Here is a 26,313-nt window from a genome sequence, read left to right on the forward strand (position 1 = left end):
CATATCTTATCACAAAATGTGTTAATTGTCTGCCTGAAGCCCGTCATATTGGCTCTACTTAATCTTCTAGACTCGGCATTTTGTTGCTGCATTTGCTGCAAACGAGCCTTTCTGGCTTGGTCCGATTCCGAGGCTCGGCTTTCAGCCAAATGTTGCAAACGAGCCTTTCTGGATTCCTCTGATTCCGAGGCTCGGATCTCAGCGATATTCTGACGCATTTTCTGCAAACGAGCTTCTTTGGCTTGCTCCGATTCCGAGGCTCGGCTTTCAGCCAAATGTTGCAAACGAGCCTTTCTGGATTCCTCTGATTCCGAGGCTCGGATCTCAGCGATATTCTGACGCATTTTCTGCAAACGAGCTTCTTTGGCTTGCTCCGATTCCGAGGCTCGGCTTTCAGCCAAATGTTGCAAACGAGCCTTTCTGGATTCCTCTGATTCCGAGGCTCGGATCTCAGCNTAATGCTCGGCTTTCAGCCAAATGCTGTAAACGATCTTTTCTGGCTTGCTCCGACTCCGAGGCTCGGACCTCAGCCATGTGCTGACGCACTTGCTGCAAACGAACTTCTTTGGCCTGCTCCGATTCCGAGGCTCGGATCTCAGCGATATTCTGACGCATTTGCTGCAAACGAGCTTCTTTGGCCTCCTTTGATTCCATGGCTCTATAATTTTTCATATAAAGCCTTCTTTTCTCTTTTTTTTTCTCTAATTCCTCGCTTGACAGTTCCGCAGTTCTTTTGACTGACTTTTGACTACTTTTCTTTAACGTTTTAGTTGTCTTATCAGACAACTTACTTCCTGTAACATTATACTCTCCAGTAGCCAAGTTGCCCACTACTGAAGAGCTGCAGTCGCATGATAACGACGCCTGCGAGCCTGCTTTCTCACCCTGACCAGACGCCGATACTGGGACTCCGAATCCCTGCATCGTAAAGTACTCATCACTTGTACTTGCCATGACGGCATACACGTTGTTAACCCAGGAACTTTGCCAGATACTTCTGTTGCCCACCGTCACCACGTGGAGGTGCCCTGGTTACAAACACAAGCTACTAAGTCTTAATGTGCATCATTCTTTCAGTTTGCAATAACCGTAAAACTAGACCGCCGTTGCCTAACCCTTGACTGGAGCTGAGTCATGATGCCTTACTAGTTTCTTCTGCGCAGAGAGATAGTCTGAGAAACCGCTACACGAGGTATAACTGTATTTTGTGAGTTGGCAGTACGCGGGGGAAACTATACGTGTGGCATATAACTAATATTTAATTATATATATATTTAATATAATGAAACTTAAATACGGTAATGTATCATACATGAGGTATAGCTGTTTTTTATGGGTTGGCGGTGCGCGGGGAAAACTCTATAATTGTGGCATATAACTAATATTTAAGTATATATATATATATATATATTTAATATAATGAAACTTAAATACGGTAATGTATCATACATGAGATATAGCTGTTTTTTGTGGGTTGTCAGTGCGCGAGGAACACAGTAAACATGTGTCATATTCGGCGGCATCGTGGATAGAAATAGATAAATAAATATTAATATTTAAGTATATATATTTATGGGTTAGCAGTACGCGGGGAAAACTCTATAATTGTGGCATATAACTAATATATATATATATATATATATATTTAATATAATGAAACTTAAATACGGTAATGTATCATACATGAGGTATAGCTGTTTTTTATGGGTTGGCGGTGCGCGGGGTAACTATACGTGTGGCATATAACTAATATTTAATTATATATATATTTAATATAATGAAACTTAAGTACGGAAATATGTCATACACGAGGTATAACTGTATTTTGTGAGTTGGAGGTGCGCGGGGGAAACTCTATACTTGTGGCATATAACTAATTATTAAGTATATATATATTTAATATAATGAAACTTAAATACGGAAATGTATCATACATGAGGTATAGCTGTTTTTTATGGGTTGGTGGTGCGCGGGGGAAACTCTATACGTGTGGCATATAACTAATATTTAATTATATATATATATAATAATGAAACTTAAGTACGGAAATATGTCATACACGAGGTATAACTGTATTTTGTGAGTTGGCGGTGCGGGGGGGAAACTCTATACTTGTGGCATATAACTAATTATTAAGTATATATATATATAATATAATGAAACTTAAATACGGAAATGTATCATACATGAGGTATAGCTGTTTTTTATGGGTTGGTGGTGCGCGGGGGAAACTCTATACGTGTGGCATATAACTAATATTTAATTATATATATATATATATATATATATAATAATGAAACTTAAGTACGGAAATATGTCATACACGAGGTATAACTGTATTTTGTGAGTTGGCGGTGCGCGGGGGAAACTCTATACTTGTGGCATATAACTAATATTTAAGTATATATATATATATATATATATTTAATATAATGAAACTTAAATACGGAAATGTATCATACATGAGGTATAGCTGTTTTTTATGGGTTGGCGGCGCGCGGGGGAAATGTTATAAGTGTTTCATATAATTAATATTTAATTATAAATATATATATATATTGACAATTTATTATAACTGGGTGGGGAATTCACTGCTGTCGGGTTGTGTGATTAAAGTAACTCGTTGAAGAGGGAATGTGAAGGAAACCTAGCTGGTTTATTTGAAAAATAAAATTAAAAAAAACTAATATAAGCGTGTTAATAAAACATAAGCGTGTTAAAATCAAGTCAGCAAATGGTCTTCTTACCTTGATCCAATGTAAGACCGGTTAAGATCCTTACTGGGGAAACAGTTGACACTACTTACGTCATAAAAATGTGGTCGACACTGGTTTTGAGGATAGAGACCCGTGGGCTGTTTATTAATGAGCAACAACAGGTTATTTCAACGGAAAATAAAACAAACCTAATAGATGAACATAATAATAAAATAATCTTCGCATAATATCGCGGCACTTTCGCTGTCATCGACGACGCGTTGTCCGGCGTAATCCTCTGGCGTCTACAGGTTAGCAGCGATGATGTCGACGGTGCGCGAGTGCGGATCGATTCGTGAACGTTGTCACTTTGACAACGTGAAGAAGACTACGGTATCAATAGCGGCGGGACGTCGTCGGGCATGCGGCACTCGCTGGACTTTGCACCTCGGCGTATAACGCGAGATGTTGGTCAGTCAAATACTCATAATAAGGCGACGGCTGATAAAGGTGGCATGAGTTGGGGGGCATCGTGTATAATGATGCGACGCGGGGCTGTGTCAGTCAAAATAAAAATTTGTTATATATATATATATATATAATTCATGACACGCACGTGTATACGGGTATGAAAACCAAAAATAAAATTATACAGAAAAATAGTGTAGTCGCCGACTGGTGAGCGGGGTGGGGTGAATGCGCTACGACGGTCTAGTCTCAAGGTCATAGACGACGGGATACGAGACATAATAACACGTGCCGCGTGGAGTTACAAAGTTACATACAAACAACATACAACATACAACATACATGTGAAACTAATAAAAGCGTGTTAAAAATAGCCACGCGCCTGCTAAAGGGTTAAGGTAGGCGTCCATAAGTACTCATCGGACAAATTTTATGAAACAAATCAATTTGGGGTAGTGCGTCCACTGTATCCGTAGCAATCAGACTGACGATGCGACGGTCGAATTTTTTTTAGTGACATTCACATTTTCGACGATCGGAAACCGTATGACGTCATCCGCACCAGTCGGAAAAGTTAACCTTTCGATCAATTTCGTGGGCGTTACCATCGGTCCGATACGTGCGATCCGTCCGCTGCCGGCCAATGGACGCATATGTATAACTTACTATACTAATAATTCTAAAATCCGTTTCATACGATTCGTCCGATGCGTACCTATAGTCGGTCCAAGTTTTATTTTAAAAAATATAAGAAAACTAAATGGATAAAAAATGTCCTACCTAGTACCGTGTATACACGATCTCATATTATAATACATTTACGCTGATAAAAACCAATGGCTAAAAATAAATCAGATTATAGATTATTTTTATTTATTACTTTGTGATAAACCGTAAAAATACACGTTGTACTAAAAAATATATTTACCAACTATTACGAGGAATTTGAAAGAAAGAGAATTAAACGACATAAAGTGAAATTGTGAGTTTAATTGGTCTATTGATGTCAACCAATCAGTACGAAAAAATCTAGAACATCTTTGGGATCAGGTTGGATATATAATAAAAAAGGTTTATGTTGATATGAGTGATAAACGTTTTCGATTTCTACTACAATGTGTTGAGATTTGACGATATAGATGATCGTATTCATCCACGTAAACTTGATAAATCAGTTCTAAAAGAGGACTTTTTGAATAATTTGTTGAAATCTTAAAAAAAATTTTTGTCATCAGAAACGTGATGACTGACGAGGAATTATTCAACTTTATAGGTTGATTCCCATTAGAAGTATATTTATTAAATAAATCTGTAGTATATGATGTAAAAATATTNAAATCTGTAATATATGATGTAAAAATATTTATACTGGTTGATGCTATATTGATATATATATGGGTAACCTAAAAGTATATTGTGCAAAAACACTAGAAAGCCCCTATAATTTTTTTAACTTTCCAAATGACGTGGTTATGCGACTAATGAATTCGAATTTAAAAAATTAGGCTACAGATAACTGGTATACTAGTATTCCATCGACAATTGAAAAAAAATATTACTTTGGTTGGTGCGGTTCGAAAAAATTAAAAAAAAATTCTAGCGACTTTTCTTTTGCACTATTCAAATAACTGTAAGCCGTATAGTATCATATTTGGATTTCAGAAACACTTTACTCTTAAATCTTATAAACCAAAACCTACTAAAATAGTTATACTTTTATCCTCAACGCACAATTTCGGTCTTATTGACGAATCAACATTTGCTAAGAAATTTGAAATAATCATAATTAACAACAGCACTAAAGGAGTCAAACCCACACACACTACTCAGCCCACCCCATCTGTTAAGAGGGTTCTCTTTAGGAGAAAGTACCTCTTAAAAAAATAAAAATATATTATACAATTTTTTAATTAGTTTATTGAGTAATTAAAAAAATAAATTTAGAATGTATATACAAATAAAAACTATATATATAAGCATTACTATATATTTTTTTTAATTCATGAAATCATTATCCCAAACGTCAATTCACTTAGTAGCATGAGTAAGGCCTTCTAATTCATATTGTATAAATCTTTTTTATTTACAAAATTGCTATAATTTTGCATCTTAAACATTACAACCATATTTGTAAGTCAAATAACATACAATATAAGAAATTATATCGGAAAAAACAAAATCAATATAAGAATAACTATTATAATAACTAGGAAACACATATTTACTAAACAAAATATTTAGTTTCAATGTTTAAAAATTTACAAATCATTTAACAATCTAAATATTTTATTATTATAAATAGAATACATATATTCATATACATTTTGAAATGACAATATAGTGATAAGCACAAATAATTTATAATTATTATTATTTCAGTTTATATCTAGTGTGACTATAAATTTTATACTTTTCAAGAAATCTGTCAGTATTTGGTTAATATACATAATCAAAAATATTTCCAAACAATTTTTTATATAACTAATAATAATAAAATAATTATATTTTTCTAACAAATAAGAATATAATATAATTATACAAATTTAAGTGTTGAATTTACAGTGTACTTTATTAATATAAATCATTCGATTTTTCTTAAAAAAACAACTATTATAAAAACTTGATTTGGCATTTTTAAGTTTCATATATGTTTTATAAACATTAAAAATTGATAATTGAATATCGTGTATCAATAGTTACTTTATTTAATGTCAACAGTGTAAAAAAATCACAAGTATCTTTTACACAACGGTCAAAGTAATATGTCATATATTCTGCAAAGCTTACCTTATAATTTGGATTATTTAACATAGCTTGACCGTATTCAAATGTATATGAAGATAAGTGAATAATACTGTTTGTATAAGAACATGAATTTTTTGAAGAATTACAAATATTTGTAAATGATTTATCTAATGTTTCTTTCAAATTACTTTCAAACATATCATCATCTTCAGGTATTGGCATATATATTATTGTAAATAGTTTCGAAAAAAATGTGTCAGTAGAAGTTGCTTCATCTTTACCATCAGGGAATAAATTTTTAAAAAACATTGCATACAAATAAAGTCTACGTGCTAATTCTTTAAAAACATTAATTTTTATTTTAAGCAAATCCCTTATTTGTAAGTTAATTTCTCTATTTTTTGTTCTTATTTCATTATCATTGATCATTACATAATCACTATTTATGTATGACAAAAATCGATTACAGAACCTAATTTTTTCCCAACACTTACATTTTACAAATTTAAAAATTAACTCTACCTTTTTTTCATAATTGCTTGTATTAACGTGCACATTTGTTGACGAAAGTAATTTAACAGGCAATTCAACAAATTGTGTATTATTCTGATGTATATTTATATTGTCGTTAATATCAAATATTTCATGAACTAGAAATCTTAGTTCTCCATGTATAACTGTTATATTTTCGAATTGTTTCCATATGTCCACATTCGCAAGTATTTCATTAAGACGTTGAATTTTTTGACATTTTTTGAAATTGGTTAACACAAAATTAGACAGTACTGATTGAATTAAAATAACGATTAATACAAAACAGTTTAGAAAATTCATATTTAACAATATAAAAGTTTTAATGAATAGTATCAATTTTTATAAATCAAAACTAATGAACACTAACACACAAAACTTGTACTGAGATCTATATATAATGTAATGCCATTTTTTAATTGTCTTTAGTTATTTAAGTAGGAATATAAATGATTTATAAAGATATTTTTTTATTTATATTTCAATTTATTTACTTAAATTTTAAAAAAAATTTATTTCAAAATACGTTATTTATAACATAAATCATTCGAATTCGTCGCTTTGTTTAACAATGAAGTACTATAAAAATTTAACAAAAATAAAATTATAAAGTGTGAAATTCAAATATTATATTTATTACTATTCAGTATATTATTTATTAAGTATTTTTTTATTCATCTCTAATACGTTACAGGAATATTATTGTTTATAATACATATATAACTAGCCTATGAAATAACACATGATTTAATTAAGAAAATTACTGGACGATTACTACTTTTGACCCAGTAATATTTGCTATAACTACATTATAATAAATATTTCATAATTGATAAATCGGGGAGTATATTAAACTAGATAATATCCAAGTGTTTTTTATTAACTTAATTAATTTAATAAAAGAAATCAAATGACTATTTTAAAAACAATTATGTTTTTTACAATTACAAGTGTTAGAAAAAACAATCATTGATTTATACCACAAAAGACTAAAATACATTGAAGTGTAAATAAAATTATAAATATTAATAATTGATAATTCAATCTTATGATTTATTCTAATTTTTTATTTAATGGTAATTGTGAAAACAAATCATACGTGTCTCTGCAAAAAAAGTCGAAGTATTCACTCATATATTCATTAAATTCTACAAATTCCCTCTTGAGATCATTGGATTCTTTGCTATAAGTTTGCTCGTGGGGAAGACTATTTGGATAAATACACAAGTTCTTTGAATAATTAGAAATATACAAAAATTACTCTTTTAATGTCTCACAAAGATATATTGCAATATTGAAGGTTATAATATTGCTAATACTTCAGGAAATAAACTTTAAAAAAAATTAACTTAATTAATTTAATAAGAGAAATTAAGTGCCTAGTTTACTAAAAATTATGTTTTATACAATTACAAGTGTTAGAAAAAAACAATCATTGATATTTCTAGTATTTGTATATCAGAGGAATATATATTAAATATTGTACTTTTTTGTGCTTGAGCAAAAGAAATCTTGCAAATTGTAAATTACTATTGTGTTTAACTTTATGTATTAATTTTCTTTTAACATTTTTATACTGTAAGATTTATCATTTTTTATCGGCATATGAATATTATCTGTAAATTATTTAGAAGAATATAAACTTTGGCCATCTGGAAATGTAAAAATCAAGTAGTATATTTTTTTAAAACACACATAGATGGCACACTTTATTATGTTAAATATTCATATATATATAATATACTAAGTCAAGAATTGATTCATAGCTGCAGATGTAAGGCTAAAAAAACTTTTTTTTCTTGTTTTATATTTATGATAAACAAGAAAATTGTATTGTATTTATCTTTTTTAACTGTTATAATCAATAAAGTTCATTTTAGTGGCAATCGTTAAATTTACTTATTAGCTTATGATTTTTTTTTTCATTACAATTGTATAATACACTGTTTACTGTAACTATATAAATTAATCTGAATAATACTTTTCTATTTATAGAAAAGTATATAAGGCGGATATTTAGTTGAATTTTTTATGAGGGGGCTAGAATAATTCTTAGCTAAGTATAATAAAATACAACATCGATTAAATATAATATAGTAGTTTTAAACATTAGTGGAAAAAATTTTTTCCTCTTAAAATACACACAAATATTAATCAAATTAAAAAAAAAAAAATTAAAAAAAATTTTTTTTGGTTTACTTAAGTGTTTGTAGAACTTAACCATATTTTTAAGCTTTTTATGGACTTTACGCAATCAATTTTGGACTTACAATTTTTTTTTCTAATTATTATTATTCGGTATTAAAAAACGAACAATTTAGATGTACTAAGTAAGAAATTTGAACAAAAATTGAATAAATAATGACATTTTATGTTTTTTTTTTTTTAGTATTTTTGGTCAATTTTCTTAAAACGTGTTGAGCGACTGTAAAAAATTTTTTTTTAATCTCAAATTTTCATAAAATGTTTATTTTAATGTATATAATACATTTATGAGGTATCTCATAAACATTTCGAAGATCGATTTTTTTGAGCCACCCTAATATACATATATATTAGATACATATATATATCTAATATATTATTAAAAAAAAATGTATATCGAATGAAAGAGGGATATAAATATTATTTTTCGTAAGAAATTGTATTAATCCATACACTTTTCAATCATTTATAGCATTATAAAGTTAAAAATGTAAAATATAAAATCGAGAATTTTCACACAAAAATAACATTTGGTAACTATTTTNTAAAAATATAAAATCTAGAATTTTCACACAAAAATAACATTTGGTAACTATTTTTACCGCAAAGACAAAATAAAATCCGAAATTTTTTTTTCCATAATAAAGTATATTACAGAAGCTTTAATTTAAGGTATATATAAAAGTGTCAGTATTTTTGGAACACTTTAAAAAGTTAAATTGAAAAAGTTAATTTTTTGTGTAAAAGTTTTCATTTTGAATTTCCCCCTGGGGGCAGGTAAATGGTCAAATATTTAAAAAAAATATATCAAATAATAGGTAAAGACATTATGCATCTATAAGAAAAAATTATATTGATATAATCATTATTGAAAAAGTTATGGCAGTTTTAAGTAGAAAAAATTTCGAAAATTAGCGATTTTTAAATTTGTAATTTTTTTGGAGATTTCCCCCATTTACAGGGAACGAGAACATTTTTTCAATTTTTGAGGATGAAGTCTTCGACTAGATACGATTTGAGATCTTTTGACGTATCGTCGAAAGAAATTGGATCGATAAGAACTGAGAAAAAGTGGTAACAGACACAAAAAAAAAAAAAAATAAATAAATGAAAATAAAATACACATAGTAAAACTAATACTTTCTCAGCTTCGCATCGAAGCTAATATAGTAGTTTTTTATCTTATTATCAAGTGAAAAATAAGGATAGAAAATGAGTGTTTTACCCAAAATCTATACTTCTGTACTTTCCAAATATTGTGTAAAACTCGACATTTTATTTTATATTGTGTTTTAAAATACACCACACCTTATCAAATTATTTTTAACGTATGATAATTTTTGAAATTATTATTTTTAGTTTAAATAATTAAATTAATACTCCATTATTAAATTTTCGCCGTATAGATAACTGTCATCAATTTTAAACAATATATGATATTGGATTCAATGTTTATATACACAGTTATTGTTGCCAAGGTAAAATACATGTTTAAAAATGAATGTCTTTATATACATTTAGAATAAAAATGTTACATGGGAATATCCAGTTATGTGATACAAACTTTGGTATGTGACAATGTGTTAAATATAATATTAAAATTATTCTTCTAAATGAGCATTCAGTAATTTGCCATAGCTTACTATACGCAGATTTAATATATAGTTGCTTATAATAGCACTAACATTAAAATACATGTATAATTATGTTTTGGTTTATTATTATTCATTATTTGTTGATTTTTGCTTTTCAAATCAGATTCTATTTAAATGATTTTATAAAATTTACTAGATATACTCTAAAATTCACTAAAAATCTTATAAAAACAGACAGATTAAACTATAAATTGTTGAGTTTATTCTTCTATAAATCATTTAAATATTGCCAAGGTAAATAAGAGCGGACACGCTGAAATTAAAAGACAGTTGCCCCCAAAGTTAATATTAAATCAAATATTGTCACTTAAGTTGTATGATTTTGAAAAATAATTTTAAATTAGTCTAAATAAGTAGAATAGTTAAATTATCGAGTTCAAAAAGGGAACATATCNGAATAGTTAAATTGTCGAGTTCAAAAAGGGAACATATCACAAAAGGTAAATTTTAAAGAGACACAATCTAGTAACAAAGAACTGAAAATAATTTGTGTAGTTTTAATATATATATATATTTAATTACATTTATTTTATACGTGACTACAGGGTATGTATCTTTCTAACAACCAATATTCTTCAAAGTATAATATTTTTTATTAAATTGGAAGAAAATGTAACGCGAGTGGGTCTACACTACGTANTAAGTATAGGAACTTTATAGGAAAATGAAATACATTTACTAATAATTGGTCTTGTCCCTTTTCTTAACTTAACAATACAGTTGTTACAACAACTGTATTGTTTGAGTTAAGAATGTTAAAAATTAATAAATTACGTCATCATATATGACGATATTTTCAATCGCTATTTATACTTAAAATTAAATCCATAAATAAAATTGTATTTGACAGATAAAATTTATGTCAGTCTAAAAAAAATAATCAAACAAAATAGATTTGAGTTTCGAAAGCTTTAACAGGTAAGTGTTATTCTAAAGTAAAAACATGTTTATGTAAACATCTTATTTTAACTTTTAACTGAGTGACTTATAAACTACTGTAAGAGTTCTAGTTAAAATTAAAATTATGACGATCACATAATGTAGGTGGATGTAATATAAAGTCTGTCAAGATTGCAATGTTATTCTTTTGAAGCTCTTCAGATTTAAATATATATTTTATAAATTTTATTTAATTAATTAGGTAATTAATTCTAAGAAATAATAGAGCTTTTAATTTTAACTTAATTAAAATACGAAAGAAGTTTTGATTCTGTTTATATTTCAAATTAATAATGATATTTAATATAAATATATTGTTTATTAATAATATCTTTTAAAAAAATAATGAAATTTATTTCAATCGAAAAATTATTATAATATAATTGGTTGCTAGAAAAAAATAAAAATATTAATATTATAAGTATGTTTAATTTTAAATCGATATAAGTCATACTTATTCAGTATTTTTGATCATAGAAATTATGATTAAAATTAAATGACATATTATTAAAACTATATTTCAACAATTAGGTTTGCAAATTATTAAGCTTTTGATATATGACTTAACGATCAAGATTTTCAGATTAGACTAAATTTAACTTTTTAATAGAGTTAAAGAATGGCATGAATTTAAGCAACCATTTAATCACAAATAAAGAATCGATTCAAATTTTGATTAAAAAAACAGTAAAGTTACATAACTTGAATATTAATATATTTTGTATTTATTTGGATATTATAATAACTAAATGAAAAACTACCAAATTAAAAAGAAAACTTTGTTAACAAATGTTATGTATCAATTAGTATGATATCAACATAAATAATTAAATACAAAAATTTATACTGATCATCAGACATCAACGAACAAATAAAATTCCATTAGAGAAATTTCATCGATAGATTTTTTGAATTGATCATTAAACACTTATGACCTAATCGTATCTATAGAATAATTATACCTTTTACATAGATAATTATATCATGCGCAATATTATAAGTCTATAGACTTCAAAAATATTTTCATTATAAGTAATTATGATGTTGTCAAAACCAAATGAAATTGTAATAAAATTATAATTAACCAGTTGTTGTACTTCTAGTCGACTACATCATTGGCTTATGGTTCATTTTTGATAACGATTCAAGTAATTAAAATAGCGTTTGTATTCAATAAAGGAAGCATATAGGAAATTTATTACAAAAATTAAACACAGATGAAAATTTGAAATAGTATAACATATATTTTATTATTTAATTTCAACAATATATACAATAATATTAAGTAATATATAAATTAAATGGTAGTTGAACTAAATCTATTTTTGATTAGTTACGTTTGCGATAGATACTTTATAAAATATAGATAAGGATAAAATAGATAATATTAAATAATAATACGAATAGTATGTAATGTTATACACGGAATCAAAGAATGTGTATACAATTTATACTACTTAAAAAACATTTTATATAAATCTAGAACACAAGTTTTGCGTATTACATTTGGTCACGACTAAACACTACCACGTGTCTATTACCTAATTTTATCCAAAATAATTTATAAAAATAAATTTTTAAAGGCAATAATATTGTTTTCAAAAAATAGGTTTGGTAGGTAGTCGAAATAGAAATGTTCATGATTAAAATTGTAATGCTTATAAAGCAGAAAGTTTATTTTTATATTACATTAGTGACTAGATAAAATGATTTTTCTATACATGTTTATATCAATATAAAATAAATGGCTAATTTTGATGAATTATATGTAAACTATAAGATGATATCAATGCATATATTCATTTTTAGCACAATTCACGTTCATTTTAATAGATTTTGAAATACATAATAAATATTTTTTCAACAAAACATGATAACAAAGTAAAAATAAAAATGTTACCGGAGTTACATTGTTAAACAATAGTTTTCCGATGGCTATAAAAAAACATTTTTCTTGCAGATTTAATAGGTATAATCGAAATTGTATGGCCATCTTAAAGTATTACAGTTGTTAAGAAGACTTCGGGTAGTAAGTGTATACAAATTTACCGAGTGTACTTAATTAAAATTAAAATAACAATAATAAAGATAATAATAATAGTAAGAGAAAACAAAAAGTAAAAAATTCCAAATACATTATACGTACTTTCGAGGGACAGTGATTCGCGGGAGTAACTACTGGTAAAAATATAGTAGATCAGTCTTACAAGATGGCCATCTAGTCTTTAATTTACGCATTATCACTTATGATTAAAAAAAAAAAAGATATAATTCAACAAATTTAAAAATCATAAAACATTAATAAAATATACAAATATGTAATGATAAATTATTTTGAATAATAAACATAATACAGGGATTATTGACAAAAACAAAGTGGATATATCCCCAACATATATTATTTTATTAAACACTTTTATCTAAATCTACTATTCTAATAAATGTTGTTTATAGGATAAAAAATGATTGTCAGTTTAATGAAATAATTAATTTTTAAAAAATGATGGCGTATATAATTTCTATTCGTGTTAAAACTAATTTACAATAAATACTTATAAAAATTCAAAGCTTTTATATAAACAAACGTAAACTTGATTTCGATTGAATATTTTGTGAACAATTAGCTAAAACGATGGTTGCGACATTCACACGCGGTCATGCACGTCGACTAAAATAAATGGTAGCTATCGATAATCCAGACGACAATCTCTCAGATGTATTTTTACACTTTTCTTTAAAAAATATGAGTCTTCTTCTAAAAAAAAAAAAAAAAATTTAAGGCAAAATTAAAAGTTTATAGCTTAGGAAAAATGTAAAAAGATTTATTATTAAAATTTTATTCGCTAGTTGTGTAAAGCACTAGTAATAATATGTATTGAAAGTTTTAATTATAAAAATGTTTTTTTATTATTTTCATTAGTAAGTGCACATGTTTGCACAATAAAAAACACACGTCTCTTGAAATATTCAATGTAAGATGCGAATAAAACAATGAATATTACTAACATTTGCATTTATTACGTCATAAACGGATACTATTACCAACATTTTTGACAATTTTACAAGTAAACATTGTTTTTGGCACTCATACAAACTAAGCTGATTACATAAATTGGCTCAAAATTATACAGCTAGCGGATGCGATGCAATTATTTTTGACCATTTAACCTTAAGAGTGTAAAATTATTTTATCTCAAGTGTTGCACATGATAACTACATTAAAAGATTTAAGTAAATTATTTACATTCTCAGAGTTGTATTGACATTTAACGTAAAAAATCAAATAAATTCATTAAAAAAGTTCGATTTTGCTGATAAATGAACAAAAAATGTTTGACATCGTAGTTAAACCATTTAGAAACGTGACACTTAACGAACATGATAATTTCAATTTAAAACAAATATTTTTCATTTTCTATACCATTGATAGTGCTTACATTTTAGCCATTTATTCAAGTGACGTTCTCTCACCAATATGTAGTATATGTATCACTTTTTTGTTCCCGCCATATACTGCTCCATGAATTCTGTCTTGATTGGTCTCCAAAAAATGGAACAGGCGACTTCTGTTCGAATTCGATTAAAGTAGGCGACGGGGAAAGCATAGGACTGGGGCTCGTGGTTTGTGAAACTTGATTATTGTTGATTAGACAGTAGTTGGCTCCATCATTATTATCCCAATATTCAAAGTCACCGCCCTTGTAGCATACAGCAAACTCCATAGATGTAGCGTTACCCGGCAACGTCAAACGAAATGAGAACGTATCATAAATGGCCGTAACATTTTGCGCTGAACCCGCCGTACTATTTGATGATATTGTGTTGTTCTGGACGTATGTGCACAGCGTGTCTTCAAACGTTGCCCATTTGTCATGCGTACACCGTACAAACACCTCTTTGTCATAAGATAAGTTGCGTACCTTCACAGTGCCGACTATTCGACGATCTTGCGATTTTACTATTACATTTTCTAATGACACACCGCTTTCATCTAGTCTTTTACGGAAATCTAAATAACTGGATGCTGGTTGAGGAAATCGAAGTTGCCATTGATCAGATTGTTTGGGATTGTTAGCTGTTGACTGCAAAACACTTGGTGACTGGTTCAAGTACGGGGCAATGCCCATCAGTTTTGGAGGTTGGTTCGATGGCTCGTTCATTAATCTTACCTAAAAAAATATGCACATATTGAGACACGCGGTGCTTGACTGATTTACTGAAAACCGTGTCTGTTACACCGTTGGGTAACAGTAAAAATGAATCACTTATCATTTTACTTGGCTAATTCAATTGCTATAACGTAGTCTTATCGTAATTTTTAGGGGTCATTTAAAACATTAAATTAACAAGTGATACCTAAATATCAAAATTAGAGCCCGGATTTATATGCATTTTATTTGAGATATTTTAAGGGTCCAAAATTTGTGAAACTTTGTCATAGGACTACACAACAGTGTAGACATATCTTTCATTTCAGAATGGATAACCCTCTCTCCTAATCCCTTAAAAACTATGACTTCGGTAACAATACATTACTTGAGTTAAAGAAAGTCCTCGATCATCAGCAAAAACGACTTTCTTTTTACTTTTAGTCGGGCTGGTTGGTTCATTTTCGTCAGATGATGACCCTGAAGATGATCCTATGCTTCCATCCGAGTCCGATCTAGTGACCAAACACGGGCGTCTTGGCTTATTCGGTGATCCCGCTCTGTCTTCAGTGTTGGATAAGTTTGAGGGACGATTCAATCGACGCATAGACAGGGGTGACTGCTGTTGCTTTTGTGTCATAACCAGTCTTAAATTCTGGTATAGTACAGAAAGTTCGGATTGTGAAGAGTGAGGTGTGAATAATGGTGGGCTGTGAGCCACCATAACGTCACAACAATCAGCCAACATATTTGTCGTTGTCGTCCTTGATGTAGGTGTTTGACACGGACTTTGGTACCTAGGCGAACAAAATAATTGCAGCAAAAACGTTAGTTGATAATCCATAAAAAAGAGCATAATTTTTTTTTCTTTTATTATAACCTGCGCACAAATACAGTAAAGGGTGTGGATATAATAAAGAATTTGAAAATTTAAACCCTTAATTTTAAATAATTATTTAATAATTACTGAAATAGTTTGTGTTTGTTATAAAACCCCACGTGTATAAGTAGTGCATTATATTGATGTTATCGTTCAATAATCCACAGCCCCTGACAGAAACATAGACTATTAAGGAGAAATATAACATTTTTATTTTATAATGCATAATATGTATTATTAAATTTGTTTGTTTAAAAAAATGATAAGCAAATTAAAATAGTTACAATAATAATATTAGATAAAATATTGAATCCAAGCGGTTCTTTCAGCCCTTTAATAAATTACTAATTTCAGGTTAATTGCAAAAAGAATTATTTTAGGATAGTTATTTTTATCAGGTATTAACTGTCATTGTTAATATTTGGAATATTTAAAGTATATCTAATTGCTTTTTAAAAGAGTTGTTATATGTTTAAGAAAAAAATTGTATTATGGAAAATTTTTTTTATAGTTTTGCTTTAACAAAAATTAGTTAATGTCAAATTATTTTATTTGAAGCTCATTAAAAAGCTATTTTTAAAAAATATACAGGTTGAAAAAGTGTTTCTTCTCGATCAATAAAAGGTAATTTAAAGATGTATATATATATATATATAAACTATTCTTCATTATCTCTATTCTTAAAGTATCGTTCAAAGGTTGCGCCAAAATTATCAGTTTTGCTATAAGCACGTAAAAAAGTAAAAATTAATTAATTTAAGGAAAAAGAGTATTAACATTTTTATGAGCAACATGACCTTGTATGATTTATTATTTTAGAATAAATTAAATTTTTATTTATGTTATATTAACTATGGATTTTATTTGATTACTCGATAAGAAAGTGTTAGTGACAATTTGTACAAAAAGGTCACCTTTAACTGTCTGTCACGTTTTCTCATAAGATTAAAAGTTCAAATAACAATATTATGAACTTGGCTCTTTGTTATTTTCTTTGCTATAATTTTCATATCATAGGTGTACGTTTTTTAAATTATTTACACAAACAAATTGAAAAAAATAGTTATTATTATACTGACAGTTAAATTAAATAAATTACATTTTATTTGTAAACATAATATTATTTGAAGGGGTCAATAAATAAAAGTGTTAACTTTACGTTTTTTCGAAAATGCAATTTAATTACATTAAAAGAAATATAATAGTGTATAAAAAACATATCAGCCTAAAGTGGATTTACCGAAATAATAAATTGATAAAGGCGTTTATGAAAAATTTACCATTAAATACCATACCATTATATAGTTACAAATAAAGTTTTCTTGAACAATTTCAAAATTATCAATTAACACTATTAATTTTACTCACTGAATTAAGTTTTCTGATATATGATACCGCGAGTCAAGTAAATATCCGGACATAGTCTAGAAAAAATAATTAACTTTTTGTATTGCCATCGTCCTTTGAGTATGGTCAACACCGTTAAAAAAAGGTTTGAACGTTTGATTAAACTATACTCATTAGGCCTGTAAGACGATGTAATTCAGGATGCAAATTATTTTTTCTAGACCATGTCCAAATATTTACTTGACTGACTGTAGATTTATTTATAAAATTAGGTCACGATATATATATATATATATATATATATTAAATATTATAAATAATATAATACTATTGTAAATTATTGATGAAATTATAAAAATATTTTTCATTGGTTCTTATCTGCAGTGATAAAGCCAGCGTTTTCATAAACATTAATTCTTAAAATTCAATAACGCAACCGAATTAACCAAAGAAGTTGCCAAGAAAAAAGATAACCGCAATTGGACCCAACAAAAGACTATTGTGTGTATTTGCAGAATCAGCATGCTCATAATAATTCTAAAATTTCGTTTAGCACATGCAATATACTAGGTAGTATTTGTCATGCAAGATAGATTCCGATTATACAAATAATAGAGATTAATGGTTACCAGGCAAAGTTGATGCTTCTTACGTAAAACAAGAAAGTGTAAATCATAGATGTATAAGTATTATTATTTCAATATTTTTCCTGATGCTAAATCAGAACGAAATGCCCAACCACGTCTGTGTCCGTGAATCCTCACAGAGGCGGAGGACCATCGAGTCCAGAACCTAGAGCCGAGTACTGGACACGCATCATGTTTTTCCGGTGGTACGTGTCCATTGCTTCTATTCTACCATTGAATAACAACACTTAACCGGTGACCTGTTGAAAACCGACCTCGAACGTTTAAAAGAACAATTTTGTACAAACACCAAAATGAAAGCATAGAGTTCACCAAACATTTCCTCTAATTTTTGCCCTTTTTTAAGTAACACCTTAGGTTACCATAAAATAAGTCATTGTTTAATTCGTCTCTTTTATTCCGTCTCTCCGACCCCGTAAAATATCTGCACATTTATACCAAAATGACGTGAATGTAACACCTACGTGCAATCGTCTTCGCGGTCAGTCCTTCAAATAGAACGAAGAGACGACGACCCAAAAATAAACTTGGATGATGGCCAATTAATTTATATCGTGAAATATTTTCGGCCAAGAACCGCCTACTTAAATAACAAAAACAAAGCTCGACAAAGATTAGATTTTTTTTATGTTAGTAATTTCACAGCTGATAAAAACTATTGTTTACGGTCTTACACTTATCAGCTTATGATTATTATTATTCTATTATTAAAATTTATTTCCCTTTACTGAAATAATCAGCCCGACAAGTATATTTACAGGGAATTTCCTGAGAGTCGTGTAAACTCGCTATGTGCAATTAATTCTGATCAGTTAGATATAAACAATAAAAACAATTATTTGAAATTGTTACTTACTGTTGTACGGGTAGTTCGGCCGGATTGTAACTCGAAGTATCGCACCACAGTTTGGACGTTTTAAAGTTTACACACAAGTTACAACAAGAAATAAAAAATGTTTATTTTCAACAATAAAAAACGTTAAAAATTCAATTTAACGACAATAATATTAAAAAATAAAAACTGGTAACTTAAAAATTGTTATGTATTTATTGATGTGGTAGAGACGTAGGTCTTCTGTGAGAGCCGTACGAATCAAACCGCTAGGCCACAAAGCATTAGACGAACCATACCGCGGATGGCTCAGAAGTCAATATCAATAGACTTACAACCTTCTTCCCGTGTGTACACCGACTGAACTAGTACTGTTAACGACTGACCGGCTGGCTTAGCTCGGTAAGATCGTACAACGGCTCCCCTCTTTCTACGCCACCACCATTACCTTTGGCACCCAACATAGTGTCGGAAACGGCGTTTGTATTTGTTATCACTCATGGTCGTTTTATTGTATCACATCCATTTCTTGTTAACGAGTACATAACAATTACGTGATAAAATAAATCATTAAGTATTGAGCTGATTTTGTGATGGTCACGTTTTAATACTCCCGAGATCCAATTTTCCAAATTTATACTATTTTAAATATTTAAATTATAATTCTTACTAGAAAGTGATATTTATATAACAAGCCACTCAATTTCTCATAATATAATTATTTTTTTTAAAAATATATATATATATATATTTCCATTTATCCATAAAAAACATTTTTCATGTTCAACCCTTATTTCTTATAGGAGTGTCAACTTTCTTTTTTAAATAGTAACATACATATTTAACTAGTTATTAACAATTTAAAGTAATGAATAGAGGTGAAGTGTGGGTGTTGCTATTTTTATCACTAGACGTATCTCGGCCTCACTTCTCCCGTAAAGGTTAAAGAGAAAAAAAAATTCACAAAAAAATTATTATTTTAAGAGAAATCAAAAATTAATACGCAAATCATTTTATAAATAATAAATCAAGTTTATAAAATATTTTAATTTATATGCCTTTTATGTCGTCTTCAGATGTAACATTATTAATAAATAATCGTTGATATTTATATTTTGAAAAGATAGCATAAGAATCTTTATAAAATTGTAAATATTTTTTTGAACTATAATCAAAAAAGAAATTTAATTCATTATTATAACGTAAATTTAATAAAGCTGAATTATTTATCATTTAATAGTAAAATGTTCGTAATTTTAAATAAGTCTTATAATTAAACCCATCAATTGTAAAAGTTGAAAAAACTGCTTAAATTAGATGTTAATTGTTTTATTTTTAGCTATAAATTAGTATGTATCAGCTTGTTGTAATTATAATTATTTTTAACACTATAATAAAACAATAACACCTATTTAAATTAATTAATTAAACATATTCTTATGGACTGATTTACTACTTATGAAAGATAGATAACGTTTTTGCATAAATAATTATCAATATAAACTATTTTATGTTCTCACCATTCATGTTATTTTTTGTCTTATGAAATTTTGTATGTATTTAGTTTATTTCATACTTTTAATTTTTTAAATACAATGATTTTTTTTTTTTTTGTCTTTATTTTAATACGATAATATAATTATAATATACAATATGATTTTACATTTATTTTCATCATAATCCGAGTTCAAGGCATAACTGGCGTGGTTTTATTTTTATCAAACTAACATTAACATTCAGTATCAGTTTAAAAGGCATGACCTTAAAAAAAACTTAATATATTCTTAGAAGATATACATTATGTATAATTGTTTTATCTAAAGTTTTAAACAAGTAAAATAGCTATAATATTTTTATGTGTTAAAAAATTAGGTATTAAGAAAAATATAACTGAGAATAATGGACAGTAGTTTAATAAATTAATACCTTATTAATAAATGTCGATTGATAGGAAATTTCTAACATTTTGTTGAATGCTACGTAAAAATAAAATTACTTATTTATTAGAAAGTCATTAGTTTAAAAATAAATTATATTTTTGTTTATTAATTTATAACACAGGTAATTATGAACTAGTCACGGAGACAAAAAAAAAACACCATAATCGTCTAAATTTGAGTGTTAAATCCATTACTAGTAAATATAAATTATTAAATTATGTTTTTTTAACTTTTAAAATTTTAAACATAAATATATGTATTATGTTAAGTGATTAAAATATTTTAGCTATGTGATATCAACTTTTAAATTTAAAACTAAATAATCCCATTTTTATATCATCAATGAAATGGAAAATAAAAATTCAACAAAAAATATCGATAATTTTTCAATAAAAATAAATAAAATACAGTATTAAAAACAAATAAACCAATGAATTAGGTCTATTTGGAAATTAAATTATTCCTTGGTGATAACAGTTAAATAAGATATGATAATGAAGTATAAGTTATGAAATAAAATCCATTTTTATTAAATTATTAATAACATAGATGCTCCATTTCTGTATACTGTTGTCTGATAACCCCCAGTATTTTACTTCCTAATTAGATTTTATTTTTAATTTTCAGTCTTGTGTATTTATTGCATATAATCAGAATAGAATGTAATAGAATAGTATGTATCAATAAAATTACGATAATATGCAATGTTAATGCAATATGTCATAACCTTTTTATTAATTGATCATAATTTATATTAATATAATAGTTTAATTTTAGAAACACAAATATATTTGATTTATAGAATTTTATTGTTAAGTTATGTCATATTACATTGTGTAATTGACAACGAGAAAATTTAATGGTTTGTTGTTAATTTAGTTAATTGTTGCGTCATGTAAAAATTAGATTGAATTATTTGTCTTGCTGTATTTAACATGATAACAAAATGTAATAAATCAATTGAAATGTAAACGATTTTTTATTTTAGTTTAATGAATTTTTTGCTAGTTTGAAATCATTAAGAATCGTTTAATTAAATTATCTAATTAACCAAAACTATTTTTGAATCAGATCATAGTTAATTATAATACTGCAGTTGATTTTAATTGAAATCATTTATTTTTATGCTTAAATTAGTTTAATTTATATAAATCCAATGTCATTAATGTTATTGAAATAAAAATAAAATCAGTAGTTCTTAATAAGCTTTGATAAGCTTTAGTATTTTATTAATTTTATCGTTCAACTAATATTTATAAATTATTAAGTATTATATTAATAAACATAACCATTAACTTTATTTAGATTAAAAATACCTATAGTGAATTTAATTTACAACTTTATTCAATTTTATTATTAAAGTTTATAAATTCATATGTAAAATTAATTGGGATTTTACGTTGAGTATTTTTATGTTAATATGCTCAATAATTGTAATGCAGATAACCAAACATTCTCAAATTGAATGCAATATTCGAATAGTCAACAATATTATAAAAAATATTTTATTTTATTGAATTTGTTTTTAAAAGTTCATTGTAATAAACAGAGTATACTACCAGGTTTTGAAATCTTTAATAAATTTTGATTCAATATATTATGTTACTTTTTTATATAATCTTGTAGTTTTTTTTTTAATAGTATTTTGAACTACATTAAAATATTTTTATTGTTTATTTTTAATAATAAAAAATTATTTTGAAATTTTACTATTTTTTAGCTTTTATCTCGTAAAAGATTTTGATGGATTGATCAAAAATGTATTACAATGTTTAAATGTTACAAGCATTTTAATATACAACATATGTAATGCTTTCGAAAATTTTGTTAGAAAATATACAATAGTACGAGCTTTAAATGCTTATTTTATAAAAAGTACTTATCCTAAAGTTGATATCGATCTATCAACATTTTGTGTAAGAAAAGAGCTAAAAATGGCTATTTGAAATTTCAAATAAGTAAAAAAAATGTATTAAACATAAATATATATATATATAATATAATATATTTTTAAATGTATAATAATTAAATATACATTTTTAATGTTGTCTAAAACTGTAAAAGTTTAAAAAAAAATTTACGCAAAATATTCACTGAATCAAAAGCTGTTAAAGGTGTTAAAATTTATAAGTACATGCCGTATAATAATGCTTAGAGTGTAATGACAAAGCGATCATTTTACTTTTTTAAACAGAATGTTAATATGAGCACAAAAACCTCATATGTGCAAAATTTAAAATTAGATAGAAACCTACTAAATTAAATGTCGAGTGTTTTAATGGACCTTTCTGTGGTTGGCAAATCGCCAGTTATAGATTATTATAATCATAATATCGTTATGGTGTTTAAAAATATATAAGACATAAATAAATTTTACATATCCATTGTATTATACAAACAGTCATTAAAAATACTTTATAAATCAGGAAGTATATTTATATCGGTTTTGAGCTTCATTCGTAGCTGTTTATGAAATTAAAAAGTACTGCATGTGCGATATATACAATCACATTAAGCATTTATATCGTCGTTAATCGTTTAGTAAAGATTGTTATGCATACAAGACTATTGATTACTAAATTTCTCCTAAAATAATAATAGTTTTAAGATTTTTTTTTTCTATTATTTAGTAGTACTTTTATCTCGATTTGTAAGTGGTAAAATATTTTTAGTTCCATCCTTAATTGGGGTTTTAACTTTAATTTTTTTTTTACAACTGCACATATTTTATAATTATACTAAACCTCAGAAAATGATTCAACTGAGAGAATAAATGGTTGATAACAATTTTTGAAGTAGTATTCCGGAAGTTATGATTATTTTTATACTACGGTGGGAGTAGGAGCGCGGCAGAGTGATGTATGATAGCAATAATATAGTCCACACCTTGCCTTTAGTTCATATTTTAAAAAGGTAATAACTTTCGAGAAACTGGTTTAAAAGCTATTGTCAATCAATTATTTCTTTAGTTAAATGATTTTCAAATATTAAAAATGTTACCATTAAAAAAATATTGTCCATACCCTTTGTAAGGAATAAAGAAAGAAACTAAATAATATTATACCACAAAAAAATCTAAAAATAATTATTACCAGCTGGGAAAATCAATTTCAAAATTGTTAATATTTTAGAAAATATTTAGTAGTTAAATAAATCAACTCTGTATATTTTTGGTTAGAACTCAGAAACTTTAATTGAATATAATAATACATAATTATATTTTAAAAATTAAAAATTTCGATTAAATAAAAAAAATTAACTTACTTAAAAAATGTATTTTTATCCATGTTCGCAACTGTGATTACTTCTTATTAAAACTTTATTTAATTTTAAAATTAAAAATTATTTTACAACATATTATATTTGAATTATAAAAATCATATTGTAAAACTAAACACTCATGTTGAATAAAATAAACTTTATTTAGTTACATTATGAAATGTTTTTTAATTAAAAAAAACGTTTAGATTTCAGCTAATTATAAGTCACGCAACTATTTATAAGTGATTACGTAAACAGGATGTCTCTACGAAAAACCACGTGAATTGACTAGAATTTTCGTTTAATGTCTTTAAAATATATAAATTATATTTGGTGAAATATTATTAATCTCGATCGTTTTAAAAGTCTTCTCCGATATCTATTATAACTATTTTGTCACATTAACACAGTGATGTTTAATTAAGAGATATCTGAATATCAAGAAAATATTAATATGTTAATAGGCGATGATTATACATATTTAAAATATCAAACGTTATGTAAATGCCATAGTTTATGTTCCGTTGTATTTATATTTGTCATAACATAAATATACTTTAAGTTATGTATTGTTCCATTGAGTATTTATCCTAAAACGACGTCAATGTTAAAGTACAACATTTAATTTAAAACAAATATAATATTAATTATAAATTAATCAAATGGACTCCCTGAATATATGTCCAACTAAAAGAGTTACACTTTGATTGATTGCAGTTTGGGTAATCTATAACGAATCTTAATATTAGCCTTCTTATATTTAAAAATTCACTATATGATATCTTAAGTCGCCTATGTAACAACATGTGTATTGATTAAAAGTATTGTTTATGTATGTAATGTTAGGATGTTCTAAAAAAAAATGTAGTAATACCTAACAATTACGTAGCAATGATTATTGTTGGGAAGGGGCTAAGGATCTTATTTTTTGCTTTTTTAACTTATTAGATAGTTTTACAAACGCTTAAGTTATGCATTATTATTAGTAATAATTGACCCAATGGGGACAAATATAGCCCTTTTAGCCACTTTGACTATGCCATCGATACGTAATAATATAATACCAATGTTATGTAAATCGCACTACTATTTAAAAAATTGAAAATATTTAAATTAAATAATGTTAATAATGTCTACTATTGTAGACATTATACATATTTAACTTTTGATTATAAAGTATTTGTTATTTCGTTTCTTTTTCTCGAGCGCCTGATTTTTTTGCACTAGTTGGATGTATATTTTTCTAGTCATTTAATTTGGGCATTCATATTATAATAAATAAAAGAAATTGAACGCAATGGATTTTCTACAGTCACGTGTCTTTTAGTACGTTGTTTCTAATATTCTTCCAGTGGTCATGTGCCAGTGTCATGTTCCCATGTTATCTACCTATGTAAAATATAGTAATAAATTATTATCTCAAATCAACTGTGTCTAATGTACAAATAGATCTAATGATCTAAATATACAGAAATTGACTTGATAACGAATAGTATACTTGAATAAATTAAGCTAATAGTATTTAACTTAAATATACAAATTTACGAAGTAAACATCAATGATATTTTAAAATACAATTTTATCATTTCATTACACATAAGTGACTGAACGAATTTTTTCAAATTTACATAATACTTACCTTTAGGCAATTAAAACGTCGAGCAATGGATAAGTTCGGAAAAGCTCCATTACATTTCTTTATAAAGTTAATTACATCAATAGATATTGTATGATTATTCGACTACGTTCTAACAAATTAAGAATTTTTCAAATAAATCATACGCACAAATATCTTTTTCATCTTTAGATTGTAGGGGTAATACCAAGTCCATATATTTAGATCTATTAATTTTTTGTTTTTAAAAACTAACCTATTAATGTATAACTTTGTATTTTATTGTATTTGATTATAATTAGTTTAATTATAATTAGGTATGATGTAAACAGAAATAAAACTTACATTTATGTATAATATATTTATATAACATATTTTATTATATTTTTAGAATAATAAAATTA

At 26.7% G+C, this 26,313-nt stretch overlaps 1 protein-coding gene across 3 annotated transcripts; it reads right to left on the minus strand.

The window, feature by feature from the left end:
- Positions 1-12,686: 12,686 nt before the first annotated feature.
- On the minus strand, positions 12,687-19,480 carry LOC126907844 (protein phosphatase 1 regulatory subunit 3B-like). Of its 3 annotated transcripts, none has more exons than XM_050689476.1 (5): positions 19,118-19,480; positions 18,244-18,500; positions 15,776-16,184; positions 14,711-15,408; positions 12,687-13,994 (listed from the first exon to the last, which is right to left on the minus strand). In XM_050689476.1, coding segments are annotated over exons 2-5 (1,155 nt in total). In that variant the 5' UTR covers positions 18,291-18,500; positions 19,118-19,480; the 3' UTR covers positions 12,687-13,993. The 3 variants fall into 3 exon arrangements, with proteins under 3 accessions (XP_050545433.1, XP_050545432.1, XP_050545434.1); XM_050689475.1 differs by having other exon boundaries at positions 14,677-15,408; XM_050689477.1 differs by lacking the exon at positions 18,244-18,500 and having other exon boundaries at positions 14,677-15,408; positions 19,118-19,478.
- Positions 19,481-26,313: the final 6,833 nt, after the last annotated feature.

The sequence above is a fragment of the Daktulosphaira vitifoliae genome, unplaced genomic scaffold (assembly GCF_025091365.1).
Source record: "Daktulosphaira vitifoliae isolate Bord-2020 unplaced genomic scaffold, ASM2509136v1 Scaffold_5, whole genome shotgun sequence".
Lineage (NCBI taxonomy): Eukaryota > Metazoa > Arthropoda > Insecta > Hemiptera > Phylloxeridae > Daktulosphaira > Daktulosphaira vitifoliae.

Coding starts and splice junctions, on each gene's coding strand:
- LOC126907844 (XM_050689475.1), bottom strand. CDS start 18,290: ATGATTTACACTTTCTTGTTTTACGTAAGAAGCATCAACTTTGCCTG. Junction 16,185..18,243: donor AGAAGCATCAACTTTGCCTG/GTAACCATTAAT, acceptor TTGTTCGCCTAG/GTACCAAAGTCCGTGTCAAA. Junction 15,409..15,775: donor GAGGACTTTCTTTAACTCAA/GTAATGTATTGT, acceptor ATATTTTTTTAG/GTAAGATTAATGAACGAGCC.